This window comes from Salvelinus namaycush, chromosome 4 (assembly GCF_016432855.1).
Source record: "Salvelinus namaycush isolate Seneca chromosome 4, SaNama_1.0, whole genome shotgun sequence".
Lineage (NCBI taxonomy): Eukaryota > Metazoa > Chordata > Actinopteri > Salmoniformes > Salmonidae > Salvelinus > Salvelinus namaycush.
Genome location: NC_052310.1, coordinates 52,553,524 through 52,572,363, shown reverse-complemented (window position 1 = coordinate 52,572,363; position 18,840 = coordinate 52,553,524). Strand labels below are relative to the sequence as shown.

The window sequence follows — 18,840 nt, the reverse complement described above, 5'->3', positions numbered from 1 at the left end:
TTTCTCGCATGGAATAGCCATAATTTCTCAGAACAAGAACAGTTTGTGGGCACTGCTTGTCGCTGTTATAGTGTCTTTGCTGGCATGCATCTAAAAAAATGTTTGGGAGTTTGCCCCACCAAGATTTACATGCTAAAAACGCCACTGGGCATATGGCCAATATACCACGGCTAAGGCCTGTTCTTATGCACGACGCAATACCCAGAGGTGCCTTATTGCTATTATAAACTGGTTACCAACATAATTAGAGCAGTGAAAATAAATGTTTTGTCATACCCGTGGGATACGGTCTGATATACATCGCCTGCCAGCCAAAGACCATTTTTTAAATACTGTTTACATGTGTACGCAAGTACGTTGAAATTATGTTTTCAATTCGTTGAAATAACCTGATACGTCTTTTCAACGAAAACCGAATGTAGACGGACATCTTTGTAGTCGTCTTTTCAATGACATGAAAGATACTGTCTTTTCAACTTTCAACCAACACCGACTGTAGATTGGACGTCGGGCATAGTAGTCTTTTCAACGACATTTTGCTAGGTAATTGTCTGTGTCGTGTACAGTTCATGGATCATAAAAAGGCCTAACAATTTTCAAACGGCAACTTTAATCACGATTTTCTCAACAAAAAAATACAGACTGGTAAAAAATAGCTACATTTCCAACATTGATCGCAACTATGTTGGAAATGTGTATGTATATTTTTCTTATCAACCACCAACATAACTACACTTTTCTTTCAAACAGAAAGTGGGCTTTCAATTTATCATTCAGAGATCTGTGATTTAATTAAATTTGCGTATTTTTTGCCACAAAAAGTGTATTTTCTCGACTTCCGTTGTATTACGCGCTGAAATCACTGACTTCTAAGCATTGTAAACCATCTTATTTTGGCATAGCGAAGAGCTAACGTTACATCACGATTATATTATTTACAGATCTGTGCATTTGCGCAGGCGATTCATTTTGTGGCTGAAGAGTAAAAAATGGCGATGGACGGTGGCATGTCCACGTCTCCATCAGACCTATCGTATCACAATGTTGGGGACTTTTACCCCAGAAAATTCGGTTCCAAGCCGGACGTGGTGCCGTCCGGGGTGACTGAGAGGAAAGTTGGTCCCCTTGATAAACCTGACATGGTGGCGGTGGACGTTGTCAACATCAACGACTCAGGTAGCTGCTAACGTTACCGGTAGCTAGCTAGTTTTGCTAGCTAGCCAGTGCAATGCAATTTATTTGGGGTACCTAGCTAGCTGCCTAGCCACGTTTAGCTAGCCCCATATACAGCTGTGAAGCCTCTTTCCAAAACTGTGTGTGTCGCTAGTAGCGAACTAGCTAAATCTTCACTTTAGCTAGTGTATTGTTTTTCATTGCCAAGACAATACTTGCTTTAGAGTTTACCTGAATTCCGGGACAAAGCTAACTAACATTAGCAATGCTCTATCATCTAACGAAAGCTATGTAACGTTGTCCTTTGTATATTCTTTATATATACTTGTGTTCCCCCCGTGGACTTTTTGTATTGATTTGTTGTTAATAAGTACAATAATAAAAAAAAATATATAAAAAAAAAATATATATATATATATATATATATATCTCAAATGTAAAAAGTTTAGCTAGGCCTGGAAACCAAAGCAAAGATGGTGGATAAATTAAGATGTCCCACTCAGGCCGTTTACCATAAAAAAAAGAAAGTAAGTTCTGGTCTGCTTAACCGGTTTGCTCTCACATAGGCACAATTTCATTAGAATCTGCGTCTGGTCAGAGAGGGTCCACTCCTGTCAAAATCTGCGCACGTAGGAATACAGCGATTCTGCTTATTCCCGCCGTTGGGACAACAACTCCCATTGTTAGGGCGGAGACGGGAGACAAGACCATCTCGTCATTATATACAGTATCTCTGGTCTGCTTAGTTCATTGACTGTATTTGAACCAGAAAAAATGAGGGCGTGGGATGTCTCGCTTCCTCTTCCGCCTCTGACCGAAGCAGATATACAGTTGAAGTCGGAAGTTACATACGCTTACATACGAGTCATTAAAACTAGTTTTGCAACCACTCCACACATTTCTTGTTAACAAAGTATAGTTTTGGTCGGTTAGGACAAGTCGGTTAGGACATCTACTTTGTGCCTGACACAAGTAATTTTTCCAACAATTGTTTGTAGACAGATTATTTCACTTATAGTTCACTATATCACAATTTCAGTGGGTCAGAAGTTTACATACATTAAGTTGACTGTGCCTTTAAACAGTTTGGAAAATTCCAGAAAATGATGTCATGGCTTTAGAAGCTTCTGATAGGCTAATTGACATCATTTGAGTCAATTGGAGGTGTACATGTGGATGTATTTCAAGGCCTACCTTCAAACTCAGTGCCTCTTTGCTTGACATCATGGGAAAATCAAAAGAAATCAGCCAAGACCTCAGAAAACAAAAATGTAGACCTCCACAAGTCTGGTTCATCCTTGGGAGCAATTTCCAAACGCCTGAAGGTACCACGTTTATCTGTACAAACAATAGTACGCAAGTATAAACACCATGGGACCATGCAGCCGTCATACAGCTCAGGAAGGAGATGTATTCTGTCTCCTAGAGAAGAACACCGTCCCAACCGTGAAGCACGAAATGGCAGCATCATGTTGTGGGGGTCCTTTGCTGAAGGAGGGACTGGTGCACTTCTCAAAATAGATGGCATCATCAGGGAGGAAATTATGTGGATATATTGAAGCAACATCTCAATACATCAGTCAGGAAGTTAAATCTTGGTCGCAAATGGGTCTTCCAAATGGACAATGACCCCAAGCGTATTTCCAACGTTGTGGCAAAATGGCTTAAGGACAACAAAGTCAAGGTATTGGGAGTGGCCATCACAAAGCCCTGACCCCAATCCTACAGAAAATTTGTGGGCAGAACTGTAAAAGCGTTTTGCGAGCAAGGAGGCCAACAAACCTGACTCGGTTACACCAGCTCTATCAGGAGGAATGGGCCAAAATTCACCCAACTTATTGTGGGAAGCTTGTGGAAGGCTACCTGAAAAGTTTGACCCAAGTTAAATAATTTAAAGGCAATGCTACCAAATACTAATTGAGTGTATATAAACTTCTGATCCACTGGGAATGTGATGAAATAAATAAAAGCTGAAATAAATCATTCTCTACTATTTTTCTGACATTTCACATTCTTAAAATAAAGTGTTGATCCTACCTGACCTAAGACAGGGAATTTTTACTAGGATTAAATGTCAGGAATTGTGAGAAACTGAGTTTAAATGTATTTGGACAAGGTGTATGTAAACTTCCGACTTCAACTGTAGCTAGCTAGGTGCCTCCACAGGTGCCTGCACAGTTTTTAAACCTTTTCCATCTGCATCCATTTTGCACGTTAACGTTACGACACGAAGGTTATGGCTAAAGCTAGGCATGCATTAGACACACAAATCTTTACATCAGGGGAGCACTTATGCAAATTGTCTGCATAATCTTTTCATCCTGAAGTCTGTGACCGGTGTTCTCACATTGTGATCTGTCAATCAAAATTATATAATAACACAAGGAATAAATACACAATCAGTAATGATAACTTGGCTATATAGGCCTACACTGGGTACTAGTAACCAAGTCTGTGTGCAAGTGTAAGGGGTAATTGAGATTAGATATGTAACTAGGTAGGGATAAAGTGACTAGGCAGCAGGATGGAATTTTTTAAAAACAGTAGCTGCAACATATGTGATGAGACACAAGAGGTAGTGAAAAAGGGTCAATGCAAATATTACTGGTAACTATTTATCAGTTTTATGGCTTGGTGGTAGAAGCTGTTCAGGATCCTGTTGGTTCCAGACTTGGTGCATCTGTACCATTTTCCATGCGAAAGCATAGAGAACAGTCAATGACTTGGGTGGTTAGAGTCTTTGACAATTTTTTGGGCCTTCCTCTGACACTGCCTGGTATAGTTCATTGATGGCAGGGAGCTTGGCCCCAGGTTTATTTAGTTGCTGATGTAGTCTCGTCAGGCAGCCCGCTCGTTTGCCTCTCTTGTGCTATGTCTTCCTCTTTCAAGTACCGGGGATTAGGCCCTGGTCCAGAAGGAGCACGTCCAGAGATGCTGACTCATTGAAGTAGAAATCTTCATCCAAATTGACGTTAGTGATCGCTGTTGTGATGTCCAGAAGCTGGTCATATGAAATTATGGCGGAAATATGATGTAAAAATGACAATCAGCTTAAAAAAACATACAAAATAGAAGAATTGGTCAGGAGCCCGTAATACTGCAGCTATCTACTGCAGCTTCATCTTCCATTGTCGCATCGTAGCACCCCCTTGCTGCCCAAGATACGACCGGAAATTTCTGGCAAGCCAGAGAAATAATCGGGACCTAAGATACGGATCGGCAGAGCGCAAGTCCCATAATTGCACGTCTTTCACTCGCTCACATTATGCGACCTTATGTCTTGGTTGTAGCCTACGATGTTAGGATGTAGCTGCAGTCCCCGGAATTTGTTGTGGATCCAAAACTGGCTCCTCCGTCGCGACGTCCCCTGAATGCCCATCTGCTAGCCTACTAGCTGCGGCCCGCTAGCTGTCTAGAGCATATTGGACTGTTAGCTTAAGAGGCCCATCGGACAAATTCTTTGGCCACTATACCTATTCTGCCAATTGACCTGGACCCCTTTTACCACACAAAGCCCTGCTGATACGCGACGACTGGTCTGCAGACATAACAGCACGAGGGGGCTACAACAGACTTTCTTCCATCCCAACGTCCTTCTAAGGCCCTTCTGCTAGCTTGCTATCCCTGGCCTGCTAGCTGCCTGAATCACCGTGTCTCCGGCCCGAGCCACTCACTGGACCCCTATGATTACTCGGCTACGCATGCCTCTCCCTAATGTCAATATGCCTTGTCCATTGCTGTTTTGGTTAGTGATTATTGCCTTATTTCACTGTAGAGCCTCTAGCCTTGCTCAATGCACCTTAGTTAACCCTTTAATTCCAACTCCCACACATGCGGTGACCTCACCTGGTTTAAATTATGTTTCGAGAGACAATATCTCTCTCATCGTCACTCAGTGCATAGGTTTACCTCCACTGTATTCACATCCTACCATACCTTTGTCTGTACATTATGCCTTGAATCTATTATATCGTGCCCAGAAACCTGCTCCTTTTACTCTCTGTTCCGAACGTACTAGAAGACCAGTTCTTATAGCCTTTAGCCGTACCCTTATCCTACTCCTCCTCTGTTTCTCTGGTGATGTAGAGGTTAATCCAGGCCCTGCAGTGCCTAGCTCCACTCCCATTCCCCAGGCGCTCTCATTTATTGACTTCTTTAACTGTAAAAGCCTTAGTTTCATGCATGTTAACATTAGACGCCTCCTCCCTCAGTTTTCTTTTACTCACTACCTAAGCACACTCTGCCAACCCGGATGTCCTAGCTGTGTCTGAATCCTGGCTTAGGAAGACCACCAAAACCCCTGAAATTTCCATCCCTAACTATAACATTTTCCAACAAGATAGAACTGCCAAAGGGGGCGGAGTTGCAATCTACTGCAGAGATAGCCTGCAGAGTTCTGTCTTACTATCCAGGTCTGTGCCCAAACAATTTGAGCGCCTTTCCAGAAACAAGTCTCTCACCGTTGCCGCTTGCTATAGACCACCTTCTGCCCCCAGCTGTGCCCTGGACACCGTATGTGAATTGATTGCCCCCCATCTTTCTTCAGAGCTCGTGCTGTTAGATGACCTAAACTGGGACATGCTTAACACCCCGGCCATCCTACAATCTAAGCTTGATGCCCTCAATCTCACACAAATGATCAATGAACCTACCAGGTACAACCCCAAATCCGTAAACACGGGCACCCTCATAGATATCATCCTAACCAACCTGCCCTCCAAATACACCTCTGCTGTCTTCAACCAGGATCTCAGCGATCACTGCCTCATTGCCTGTGTCCGTAACGGATCTGCAGTCAAACGGCCACCCCTCCACTGTCAAATGCTCCTAAAACACTTCAGCGAGCAGGCCTTTCTAATCGACCTGGCCCGGGTATCCTGGAAGGACATTGACCTGATTTCGTTAGTAGAGGATGCCTGGTTATTCTTTAAAAGTGCTTTCCTCACTCATCTTAAATAAGCATACCCCATTCAAAAAATGTAGAGCCAGGAACAAATATAGCCCCTGGTTCACTCCAGACCTGACTGCCCTTGACCAGCACAAAAACATCCTGTGGCGTACTGCATTAGCATTGAATAGCCCCCACGATATGCAACTTTTCAGGGAAGTTAGGAACCAATATACACAGTCAGTTAGGAAAGCAAAGGCTAGCTTTTTCAAACAGAAATGTTCATCCTGTAGCACAAACACCAAAAAGTTCTGGGACACTGTAAAGTCCATGGAGAATAAGAGCACCTCCTCCCAGCTGCCCACTGCACTGAGGCTAAGAAACACTGTCACCACCGATTTAAATCCACGATAATTGAGAATTTCAATAAGCATTTTTCTACGGCTGGCCATGCTTTCCACCTGGCTACCCCTACCCCGGTCAACAGCCCTGCACCCCCCACAGCAGCTAGCCCATACCTCCCCCATTTCTCCTTCAACCAAATTAAGATAGTTGATGTTCTGAAAGAGCTGCAAAATCTGGACCCCTACAAATCAGCCGGGCTAGACAATCTGGACTCTCTTTTTAAAATGATCAGCCAAAATTGTTGCAACCCCTATTACTAGCCTGTTCAACCTTTCTTTCGTATCGTCTGAGATCCCCAAAGATTGGAAAGCTGCCGTGGTCATCTCTAGACCCAAACTGCTACAGACCTATATCTATCCTACCCTGCCTTTCTAAGGTCTTCGAAAGCCAAGTTAACAAACAGATCACCGACCATTTCAAATCCCACCGTACCTTCTCCGCTATGCAATCTGGTTTCTGAGCTGGTCATGGGTGCACCTCAGCCACGCTCCAGGTCCTAAACGATATCATAACTGCCATCGATAAGAGACATTACTGTGCAGCTGTATTCATCGACCTGGCCAAGGCTTTCGACTCTGTCAATCACCACATTCTTATCGGCAGACTCAACAGCCTTGGTTTCTCAAATGACTGCCTCGCCTGGTTCACCAACTACTTCTCTGATAGAGTTCAGTGTGTCAAATCGGAGGGCCTGTTGTCCGGACCTCTGGCAGTCTCTATGGGGTGCCACCTGGTTCAATCCTCGGGCCGACTCTTTTCTCTGTATACATCAATGATGTCGCTCTTGCTGCTGGTGACTCTCTGATCCACCTCTATGCAGACGACACCATTCTGTATACTTCTGGCCCTTCTTTGGGCACTGTGTTAACTAACCTCCAGACAAGCTTCAATGCCATACAACACTCCTTCCGTGGCATCCAACTGCTCTTAAATGCAAGTAAAACTAAATGCATGCTCTTCAACCGATTGCTGCCCACACCTGCCCAGCATCACTACTCTGGACGGTTCTGACTTAGAATATGTGGACAACTACAAATACCTAGGTATCTGGTTAGACTAACCTCTCCTTCCAGACTCACATTAACCTCACTAGGGTATGTGGGACGCTAGCACCTCTTCAACAGCCAGTGAAACTGCAGGGCGCCAAATTCAAAACAACAGAAATCCCATAATTAAAATTCCTCAAACATACAAGTATTTTACACCATTTTAAAGATACACTTGTTGTAAATCCAACCACAGTGTCCGATTTCAAAAAGGCTTTACGACGAAAGCACACCAAACGATTGTTAGGTCAGAGCCAAGTCACAGAAAAACACAGCCATTTTTCCAGCCAAAGAGAGGAGTCACAAAAAGCAAAAATAGAGATAAAATTCATCACTAACCTTTGATGATCTTCATCAGATGACACTCATAGGACTTCATGTTACACAATACATGTATGTTTTGTTCGGTAAAGTTCATATTTATATCCAAAAATCTCAGTTTACATTGGCGCGTTATGTTCAGTAGTTCCAAAACATCCGGTGATTTTGCAGAGAGCCACATCAATTTACAGAAATATTCATAATAAACATTGATAAAAGATACAACTGTTATGCATGGAATTTTAGATCCTCTTCTCCTTAATGCAACCGCTGTGTCAGATTTCAAAAAAACTTTACGGAAAAAGCACACCATGCAATAATCTGAGTACAGTGCTCAGACACAAAACCAAGCCATACAGATATCCGCCATGTTGTGGAGTCAACAGAAGCCAGAAATAGCATTATAAATATTCACTTACCTTTGATGATCTTCATCAGAATGCACTCCCATGAATCCCAGTTCCACAAATGTTTGATTTGTTCGATAAAGTCCATCATTTATGTCCAAATACCTCCTTTTTGTTTGCGCGTTTAGTACACAATCAAAACTCACGAGGCACGTGCAAGTCCAGGCGAAAGTTCAGACAAAGTCATATTACAGTTCGTAGAAACATATCAAACGAAGTATAGAATCAATCTTTAGGATGTTTTTATCATCAATCTTCAATAATGTTCCAACCGGAGAATTCCTTTGTCTGTAGAAATGCAATGGAATGCAAGCTAACTCTCACGTGGACGCGCGTGGTCAGCTCATGCCACTCTGGCAGACCTCTGACTCATTCAGCTCCCATTCCCCCCTCCTTCACAGTAGAAGCATCAAACAAGGTTCTAAAGACTTGTTGACATCTAGTGGAAGCATTAGGAAGTGCAATATGACCCCATAGACACTGTATATTTGATAGGCAATGACTTAAAAAACTACAAACCTCAGATTTCCCACTTCCTGGTTGGATTTTTTCTCAGGTTTTTGACTGTCATATGAGTTCTATTAAACTCACAGACATCATTCAAACAGTTTTAGAAACTTCAGTGTTTTCTATCCAAATCTAATAATTATATGCATATTCTAGCTTTTATGGCTGAGTAGCAGGCAGTTTAATTTGGGCACGCTTTTCATCTAAAAATTCTGAATGCTGCCCCCTACCCTAGTGAAGTTAAGCATCTCCAATCCAAAATTAAATCTAGAATCAGCTTCCTATTTCACAACAAAGCATCCTTCACTCATGCTGCCAAACATACCCTCGTAAACTGACTATCCTACCGATCCTTGACTTCGGCGATGTCATTTACAAAATAGCCTCCAACACTCTACTCAGCAAATTGGAGGCACTCTATCACAGTGCCATCCGTTTTGTCACCAATACCCCATATACTACCCATCATTGCGACTTGTATGCTCTCGTTGGCTGTCCCTCGCTTCATATTTGTCGCCAAACCCACTGGCTCCAGGTCATCTATAAGTCCTTGCTAGGTAAAGCCCCGCCTTATCGCAGCTCACTGGTCACCATAGCAACACCCACCCGTAGCACACGCTCCACAGGTGTATTTCACTGGTCACCCCCAAAGCCATTTCCCCCTTTGGCTTTCTTTCCAGTTCTCTGCTGCCAATGACTGGAACAAATGGCAAAAATCACTGAAGCTGGAGACTCATATCTCCCTCACTAACTTTAAGCACCAGCTGTCAGAGCAGCTCATAGATCACTGCACCTGTACATAGCCCATCTGTAATTAGCCTATCCAACTACCTCATCCCCATACTGTTATCTATTTTATTTATTTAGCTCCTTTGCACCCCAGTATCTCTACTTGTACACTCATCTTCTGCACAACTATCACTCCAGTGTTTAATTGCTATATTGTAATTATTTCACCACTATGGCCTATTTATTGCCTTACCTCCGTTATCCTACCTCATTTGCACACACTGTATATAGACCTTTTCTATTGTATTTTTGACTGTATGTTTGTTTATTCCATGTGTAACTCTGGGTTGTTGTTTGTGTTGCACTGCTTTGCTTTATCTTGGCCAGGTCGCAGTTGTAAATGAGAGCTTGTTCTCAACTTGCCTACCTGGTTAAATAAAGGTGAAATAAATAAATAAAAATCATGGCAAAATCGCAGTTAAAAATTGTCTAATGTATGGCCAGTTTAAACCAGACCAACCAGATTATTGGTGACATTTTGGAAAACATGCTTAATCAGACATGCGTCGTCCTGGTATCTTGAAAATAAAGTTAGATTAAACTTCACTTTGTGTACAGTCCATATCAGTCATCTGTTTTTCATAACCAAATACTTTCTTTGCAGATATCCCAATCCACAGAAAAAAGCAAGAAACTGACATGTATTTGATGGTAAGTTTTCCTTATTCAAGACACCAGTTGGTAGGGTCTAAAGCAGGGATGTTGAACTCATTTTGCCACATTTGATCTTGAACGAGGTCCGGAGGCATTTCCGATGATCCCTGACTTTATAGCTTTCATTTAGGTGATTTATTAGCGAGCTGTACACGGTCAAGAACATTTCCACACAACTAATTTTTGATTTGGTTTCAGTCATAAAGTATATTGAGTATGTCCCCCCGAAAATGCTATATGTTTGACACCCCTGGTCTAAAGCAGAATTTAGTTTTACAGGCAGCCTACTGTAGCTAAATACGAAGGATAAACACTAATGGTGGTGCTTCTCTCTGAGTCCTTAATCTCACATCCTTCCATGTGACTGTGTGTTTGTGTGGTACCCACAGGGCACTATACACCCATTCCGGAAGACGCACAGATCCTTCTTTGGGAAACTCTCTCAAGAATTCCGCTTGGTGACTTCAGACAGACGGGTAAGGAATTAGTAAGGGGTGTGTGCATGCGTGTACATTAACATGCCACAGAGACAACTGTCCCACAGTGCTCTTTGTTTTGGAATTCCCCATCCCTGTAAAATGACGCTTACTTTATTATTGCATTATTCTGGTAAGCTGTTTAGACATCTCATCTCATAGGCAAGCACCCTAACACCTCATGTTAATCGTTCAAACATTTTTAGTTGGTGGCACCAGCCCATTATTTGGTTGCACCACAAAAAATTATTTTGCAGCGTCACACAATAGAAAAATGAGTAATCAATCATTAAGTCATTCACAATGCTTTATTAAGAAGTGTGATAATAGACTACTGAGATCTAACAGGTCCAGGCAGGAATGCATGATTCAACATATTTTAATATTCATCCTAATCCAGTGATTGTCATGAATTTTAGGTTGACAATTAGACTATTCATGCTATAATTTTCTGTTAAAATAGGGCTGCAGAATAGAGATGAATTTGCCTTCATCTTTATGTGCGCTAATATTACATATTGGCCTAATTCAATTAACCACCTGAGGAAGTGGAAACTCAAAATACATTAGCTAGATCGCTAACTCTAAAAATAACACCTGCTGCTAGTAGCAATGTATGAATCTAACAGTAAATGTAATGTCCTTAAAATAAACTTTGCATCGGTAGTAGGCCTACTATCCAATCAGGTCTAGTGCAGTCGCGATGACCAATACGCATTTTGCATGCTTTGTATTTCAAAGCCATATCAGAAATCTTAATTGTAAAAACGTGTGCTTTGAGCTCAATAATGAGATTTGAGAAATACAAATGATACCTACAGCAAGCTGAGACCCTCCTCTCTTTAGCATGGACAATAGACAACGACCACTAATCGGCCAAGCCGATATATCGTGCCGATATTGCTATTTTCTAGTCTTTCGGCACCCTTTTCTATAAACTTTGCCAATAGTCCCTTCACATAGCAAATCCAAGTGTCGACTCTAAAAACTGCTGCTATCCCAGCCGCCACTCACTGTCTGAGCCAAGAGCACTGAATAGTGCCGAGGAATGTCTAGCTGGGAAAATCAGAAGCAGGCTAGCTCAGTATTGAGAAACTGATGAATTGACACTGACCAAAATAGAACATGTTGCAAATATTAATTTAGTTTATTCACTAATAGTAAGGCTTGTGTCGACTTGCCCAGACATGCATGCAATAAGCAAGCTAGCTAGCTAAGTAGATAGCTATGTGAAATGTTAGCAAAGTTGATGATAACTAAACCTTTCATCTGTGGTGTTAGCTAGCTAGCTAGTTATATTAGATACTATGCTATCTGGCTTTACAAACATGGTGCAAAGATATAAGATAGGAGCTAATAGCCAACGTAGCTACCTAACGTTACCTGGTTATCAACATGCACCATTTTTTTCCTGATCATTAATTATAAAAAAATAAAAATGCTATGCTGAACAAAAATATAAACACAACATGCAACAATCTCAACGATTTTTCTGAGTTACATGGGTGGGCCTGGGAGGGCATACACATCAACACCATTATCCCAGAAACCCTAGACCCAATCCAATTTGTATAGCGCCCCAACAAATCCACAGATGACGCAATCTCTATTGCACGCCACACTGCCCTTTACCACCTGGACAAAAAGGAACACCCACGTGAGAATGCTATTCGTTGACTACAGCTCAGCGTTCAACACCGTAGTGCCCACAAAGCTCATCACTAAGCTAAGGACCCTGGGACTAAACACCTCCCTCTGCAACTGGATCATGGAATTCCTGACGGGTTGCCCCCAAGTGGTAAGGGTAGGGAACAACACATCTACCACGCTGATCCTCAACAGAGGTGCCCCCCCTGCGTACTCAGTCCCCTCCTGTACTCCCTGTTCACCCATGACTGCATGGCAAGCCCGACTCCAACACCATTATTAAGTCTGCCAACAACACAACAGTGATCACCGACAACGATGAGACAGCCTATAGGGAGGAGGTCAGTGACCTGGCAGTGTGGTGCCAGCATAACGACCTCTCCCTCACCGTGGTCAAGACAAAGTAGATGATTGTGGAGTACAGGAAAAGGAGGGCCGAGCACGCCCCCATTCTCATCGGTGGGGCTGTAGTGGAGCAGGTTGAGAGCCTCAAGTTCCTTTGTGTCCACATCACCAACTAACTGTCATGGTCCAAACACACCAAGACAGTTGCGAAGAGGGCACGACAATGCCTATTCTCTCTCAGGAGACTGAAAAGACTTGGCATGTGTCCTCAGATCCTCAAGAAGTTCTATAGCTGCACCATCGAGAGCATCCTGACTGATTGCAGCACCACCTGGTATGGCAACTGCTCGGCCTCCGACCGCAAGGCACTACAGAGGGTAGTGCGTACGGCCCAGTACATCACTGAGGCCAAGCTTCCTGCCATCTAGGAGCTTTATACCAGGCGGTCAGAGGAAGGCCCTAAAAATTGTCAAAGACTCTAGCCACCCTAGTCATAGACTGTTCACTCTGCTACCGCACGGCAAGTGTACTGGAGCGCCAAGTCTAGGTCCAAAAGGCTTCTTAACAGCTTCTACCCCCAAGCCATAAGACTCCTGAACATCTAACCAAATGGCTACCAGGACTATTTGCGTTTTTACGCTGCTGCTACTCTCTGTTTATTATCTATGCATAGTCACTTTACCTCTACCTACATATACATATTACCTCGACTAACCTGTGTCCCTGCACATTGACTCTGTACCGGTACCCCCCCGTATATAGCTTCGTTACTGTTATTTTATTATTGCTCTTTAATTATTTGTTATTTTTCTATTTTCTTAAATTGTTTTATTTTTATTTTCATTTGTTTACTTCCGTTTTATTTAGTTAATACTTTCATAACACCTATTTTTGTCTTGAAACTGCATTGTTGGTTAAGGGCTTGTAAGTAAGCATTTCACTGTAAGGTTTACCTACACCTGTTGTATTCGGCGTATGTGACAAATAAAACTTGATTTGATTTGTGGAGACTGCTCTCCCTAGAAGCTGTATAGAAAAGCCTGGGTTAGATTCTATAGGACCAGAGAGACTGATCGGGGTAAACGGAGTCAATGGAGTTCACTTCACATGCATGGAGAGGAGACTAAGTTTTCCGAAAAGAAAGTTATTTTTGCGGAGGAAGTGGAGAGTGGTGTCTTTCTTCATAAGGGTGTGATGATGTGTGATTATTTAGGTTAGGCTCACTGTGGCTTGACACTGGGTATCTGCTCCATCCATGCACTAGGCAGTGGGAATCTTCCAGACTGATGCTGCTGTTGACCTGGCAGTAAAACTCTTCTCTCCTTCTGTGCTGCTGAGTAGACATATATTCGTCTGGATTAAAGCTGATGATGAAGTACATGACGTAGGCATATTATCTACAGATGATATATCAGCGACAGTATTCTGTGACTCAGGGAGGCTGATGTTCCTGAAGGTGTTTGCGAATGTGTCACTCCAATTTAAGATTTAACCTAGATATGTGATGTCTAAAGAACAACCCTCAGGAAAAGATGTGCAAACATGTGTACTTGCAATACCTCCTTCACCCAGAGGGTGGCAGTGACATCTCGTTGTTCCCTGCTTTCCCAGAAAACGTGTGGGGTGGGGGGGGGTTGTACGTGTTGGGCGGCATGCTGTTGCTCTGTTTGCACACAGACACAGGCACAGCGATCTACAGGGCCCTGAAGCTGCAACAGGCCCACACACACACACTTCAGCTCCCATCTCTATCTCTGGCTCCGGCTGTCACAAGACGCCCTAGCCCTGTCATAACACGGTGCACTGCAGTAATTGTAGATTTCACAGCACTCCAAGGACAGCCACTGACTCCAACACGAAGTGACAGACAAAGACGTGGTGGATAGCCTTGAGTTTGTACCGTCCTCACATTTTTGCTTTCCATTTTGTACGTGGTTTGTCTGCAACAAAGTATTCCCTGAATTGGCAAATTAACAATACAATATTATTACATTAGCCTAGCTGACAGATAGGTTAGGCAATGCCATAACATAACCTAACCTATCATCCACCTGCATTAGCTATTAATACACCACTCCAAGCAATCCTATAGATCTAAATGAATTCATTGGTTTAGAAAGCTCTGGTTAATGTTCTGTTTGTGTTTTAGTCATGGAGAATCCTGGTGTTCGGGATGCTGAATGTTCTTTGTACTGGCTGCCTGCTGATGTGGTGCAGCTCCACCAACAGTATGGGTGAGTACTCATCTACATGACACAGTGTTCCACACAGCCAGCCAGGCAGAGTTAGCCTAGAGGTTAGAGGGCCCACTGAGTAAACAAGGACATCTATGGACTACAGCTTTGGATACTACATAGTAGAGTACATCAGTGAGAACACTATGTACTGACATTGTTCTGATACTGTGCTCAGACATAATTCTGTTCTCCCATAAGTTCTTCACCTAGGGCACTTGCAGTTCCCACCATTATAGTGATTATTCTCCAGCTTCCTAGATCCACTTATGATGTCACGTATCAAGAGGGGGAGAGATCCCATATTACAGAGTCCTGCTGACCCATAGGAATAGTAATTAATGCTATGTTCTGACCTCCCACCCCCACGCAGATTAGATCTCTGCTGGCGTCGCAGTGTTATTGTGATGGTGTGTTCAGGGCTCTAAAGTGCGACCATTGTGGCCGCATATGCTCCTAAATATTTTGCTGTGCGGCTTTTAATTTGGGCGGACCAGTACGCCTAAAAAGAAATCATCCAGATGTAATGATGCAGAAAATAGGATCCCTCATTCAAATCAAATGTTATTTGCCATATACGCCGAGTACAACAGGTGTAGACCTTTACGTGAAATGCTTACTTTACAAACCCTTAACCAACAATGCAGTTTTAAGAAAAATAAGTGTTAAGTAAAAAATAACAAATAGTTAAAGAGCAGCAATGAAATAAGAGTAGCGAGGCTATATACAGGGGGTACTGGTACAATGTGCGGGGGCACAGGTTAGTCGCGGTAATTGAGGTAATATGTACATGTAGGGAGAGTTAAAGTGACTACGCATAGATAATAACCATAGAGTAGCAGCAGCGTAAAAAGGGGGGGGGGGGGGGCATAGTCTGGGTAGCCATTTGATTAGCTGTTCAGGAATCTTATGGCTAGGGGGTAGAAGCTGTTAAGAAGCCTTTTGGACCTAGACTTGGCGCTCCAGTACACTTGCCGTGCGGTAGCAGAGAGAACATTCTATGACTAGGGTGGCTGGAGTCTTTGACAATTGTTAGGGCCTTCCTCTGACACCGCCTGGTATAGAGGTCCTGGATGGCAGGAAGCTTGGCCCCAGTGATGTACTGGGCCGTACGCACTACCCTCTGTAGTGCCTTGCGGTCGGAGGCTGTTGCCATACCAGGCAGTGCTGCAACCAGTCAGGATCCTCTCGATGGTGCAGCTCTATAACTTTTTGACGATCTGAGGACCCATACCAAATCTTTTCAGTCTCCTGAGAGAGAATAGGCTTTGTCGTAACCATGATAGTTTGTTGATGTGGACACCAAGGAACTTGAAGCTCTCAACCTGCTCCACTACAGCACCATTGATGAGAATGGGGGTGTGCTCGGTCCTCCTTTTCCTGTATTCCACAATCCACTCCTTTGTCTTTGACACGTTGAGGGAGAGGTTGTTATCCTGGCACCACACGGCCAGGTTTCTGACCTCCTCCCTATAGGCTGTCTCATCGTTGTCGGTGATCAGGCCTACCACTGTTGTGTCGTCGGCAAACTTAATGATGATGTTAAGTAACTGCTGCTACTCGCTGTTTGTTTGTTACCTATGCATAGTCACTTCGCCCCCACCTACATGTACAGATTAACTCAACTAGCCTGTACCCCCAAACACTGACTCTGTACCGGTGCCTCCTGCATATAGCCTCGTTATTCTTATTTTGTTACTTTTTTATTTTAGTCTACTTGGTAAATATTTTCTTCTTCTTGAACTGCACTGTTGGTTAATGGCTTGTAAGTAAGCATTTCACGGTAAAGTCTACACTATTCGGCGCATGTTACGAATAAAGTTTGATCTGAGGGCCTGACCATGCTGTCATGGGTGAACAAGGATTACAGGAAGGGACTGAGTACGCACCACTGAGGGGCACCCGTGTTGAGGATCACTGTGGCAGATGTGTTGTTACCTACCCTTACCACCTGGGGGTGGCCCGTCTGGAAGTCCATGATTCAGTTGCAGAGGGAGGTGTTTAGTCCCAGGGTCCTTAGCTTATTGATGAGCTTTGAGGGCACTGTGGTGTTGAACGCTGAGCTGTAGTCAATAAATAGCATTCTCACGTAGGTGTTCCTTTTGTCCAAGTGGGAAAGGGCAGTGCTGAGTGCAATATAGATTGCATAATCTGTGAATCTGTTGGGGCGATATGCAAATTGGAGTGGGTCTAGGATATCTGGGATATTGGTGTTGATGTGAGCCATGACCAGCCTTTCAAAGCACTTCATGGCTACAGACGTGAGTGCTCCGGGTCGGTAGTCATTTAGGCAGGTTACCCTAGTGTTCTTGGGCACAGGGACTATGGCGGTCTGCTTGAAACATGTTGGTATTACAGACTCAGTCAGGGACAGGTTGAAAATGTCAGTGAAGACACTTGTCAGTTGGTCAGCGCATGCTCGGAGCACACGTCCTGGTAATCCGTCCAGCCCTGCGGCCTTGTGAATGTTGATCTGTTTAAAAGTCTTACTCACATCGGCTATGGAGAGAGTGATCACACAGTTGTCCGGAACAGCTAATGCTCTTATGCACGCTTCAGTGTTGTTTGCCTCGAAGCGAGCATAGAGGTAATTTAGCTCGTCTGGTAGGCTCTGGTCACTGGGCAGTTCGCGCCTGTGCTTCCCTTTGTCTGTAATCGTTTGCAAGCCCTGCCACATCCGACGAGCGTCGAAGTCGGTGTTGTACGATTCAGTCTTAGTCCTTTATTTACGCTTTGCCTGTTTGATGGTTCGTCTGAGGTCATAGCGGGATTTATTATTTGCGTCCAGGCAACTCTACCCTTTAGCTCAGTGTGCATGTTGCCTGTAATCTATGGCTTCTGGTTGAGTGCATGTACGTACGGTCTCTGTGGGGATGATGTCATCGATGCACTTGTTGATGAAGCCAGTGACTGATGTGGCGTACTCCTCAATGCTATCGGAAGAATCCCCGGAACATATTCCAGTCTGTGCTAGCAAAACAGTCCTGTAGCTTATTATAGTGAATGGAAAAATTAAAAATCTTTGTGTAAAACAAACACAATTTGAATACAACCATGGTACCAATAATTGCTTCTAATACACCAAATGTATGTCCTTGAACCGATTTTATTTTAAAATCACACAAAGAAGAAGATAAGGATAATATAGTTGCTAATGTCAGCCTGCAGTACCCCGGTCGGCCTTCAACTTGACTTAGTCGTTGCAGGCTAGCACTGAGTTAGCCTGCAACGTCACTTCCTGAAGTAAACTTATGTCAAACTGTTATGTCTCCATGAAACGCAATCTTAACCAACTTAATATGGCTTCAATGCGCTATTGAGTCTTCACATTGTAATGAATGGTGTCACGTGATCGATGGCTTTGTCCATTCATATATACAGTCATTGGTGTGTGGTGCTCGAATGTCTAGTAGGGCTGGGCGAAATGGCCAAAATATCCTATCACAATATTTTTCTCATTTTTATGTTATTTTATGTTTTATGTTCAAATTATGCTTCATGAGTAGTGCTTGACCCTAATGTGGCAACAAATACATTCTAAGTGGTTTTAATGGGACTTTCTCTCTGCTGATAGTTTTATACTGTTCAATCAAAATGTTCAGCATTTTCATACATTTCTGCATTTCCTTCACTCATTTATCATTTCCACACTGGACCAAATTTGTTTTGTATTTGTATGCCTCTAATTTGTAAAAAAGTAACTTAGTCAGAATAATTACTGTGTGTGTGTGTGCGCTGTAGAAGCTAGTGGATGTTGTTTTCGCAGAGGGATGTCTGGTTGGTGCTCAGACCGGAGCAATTCTGTAGTGGGCTTTAGCGTTATTATAGTGTGGCAGCGGGGCAAATTACATTGAACCAAAATATAAACGTAATGTGTTGGTTTCATGAGCTGAATTAAAGATCCCAGCAGAAAAATATTATTTCTCTAAAATGTTAAGCACAAATTTG

At 43.2% G+C, this 18,840-nt stretch overlaps 1 protein-coding gene across 1 annotated transcript in view; it reads left to right on the top strand.

The window, feature by feature from the left end:
• Nucleotides 1-964: 964 nt before the first annotated feature.
• Nucleotides 965-18,840, top strand: part of LOC120046605 (zinc transporter 6-like) — an 80,768-nt gene continuing 62,892 nt past the window's right edge. Inside the window, exons 1-4 of the mRNA XM_038991977.1 lie at nt 965-1,176; nt 10,141-10,187; nt 10,580-10,666; nt 14,808-14,892. Of these exons, the coding sequence (XP_038847905.1) occupies nt 990-1,176; nt 10,141-10,187; nt 10,580-10,666; nt 14,808-14,892 (406 nt within the window). The 5' untranslated portion in view covers nt 965-989. The remainder of the gene's footprint in view (nt 1,177-10,140; nt 10,188-10,579; nt 10,667-14,807; nt 14,893-18,840) is intronic.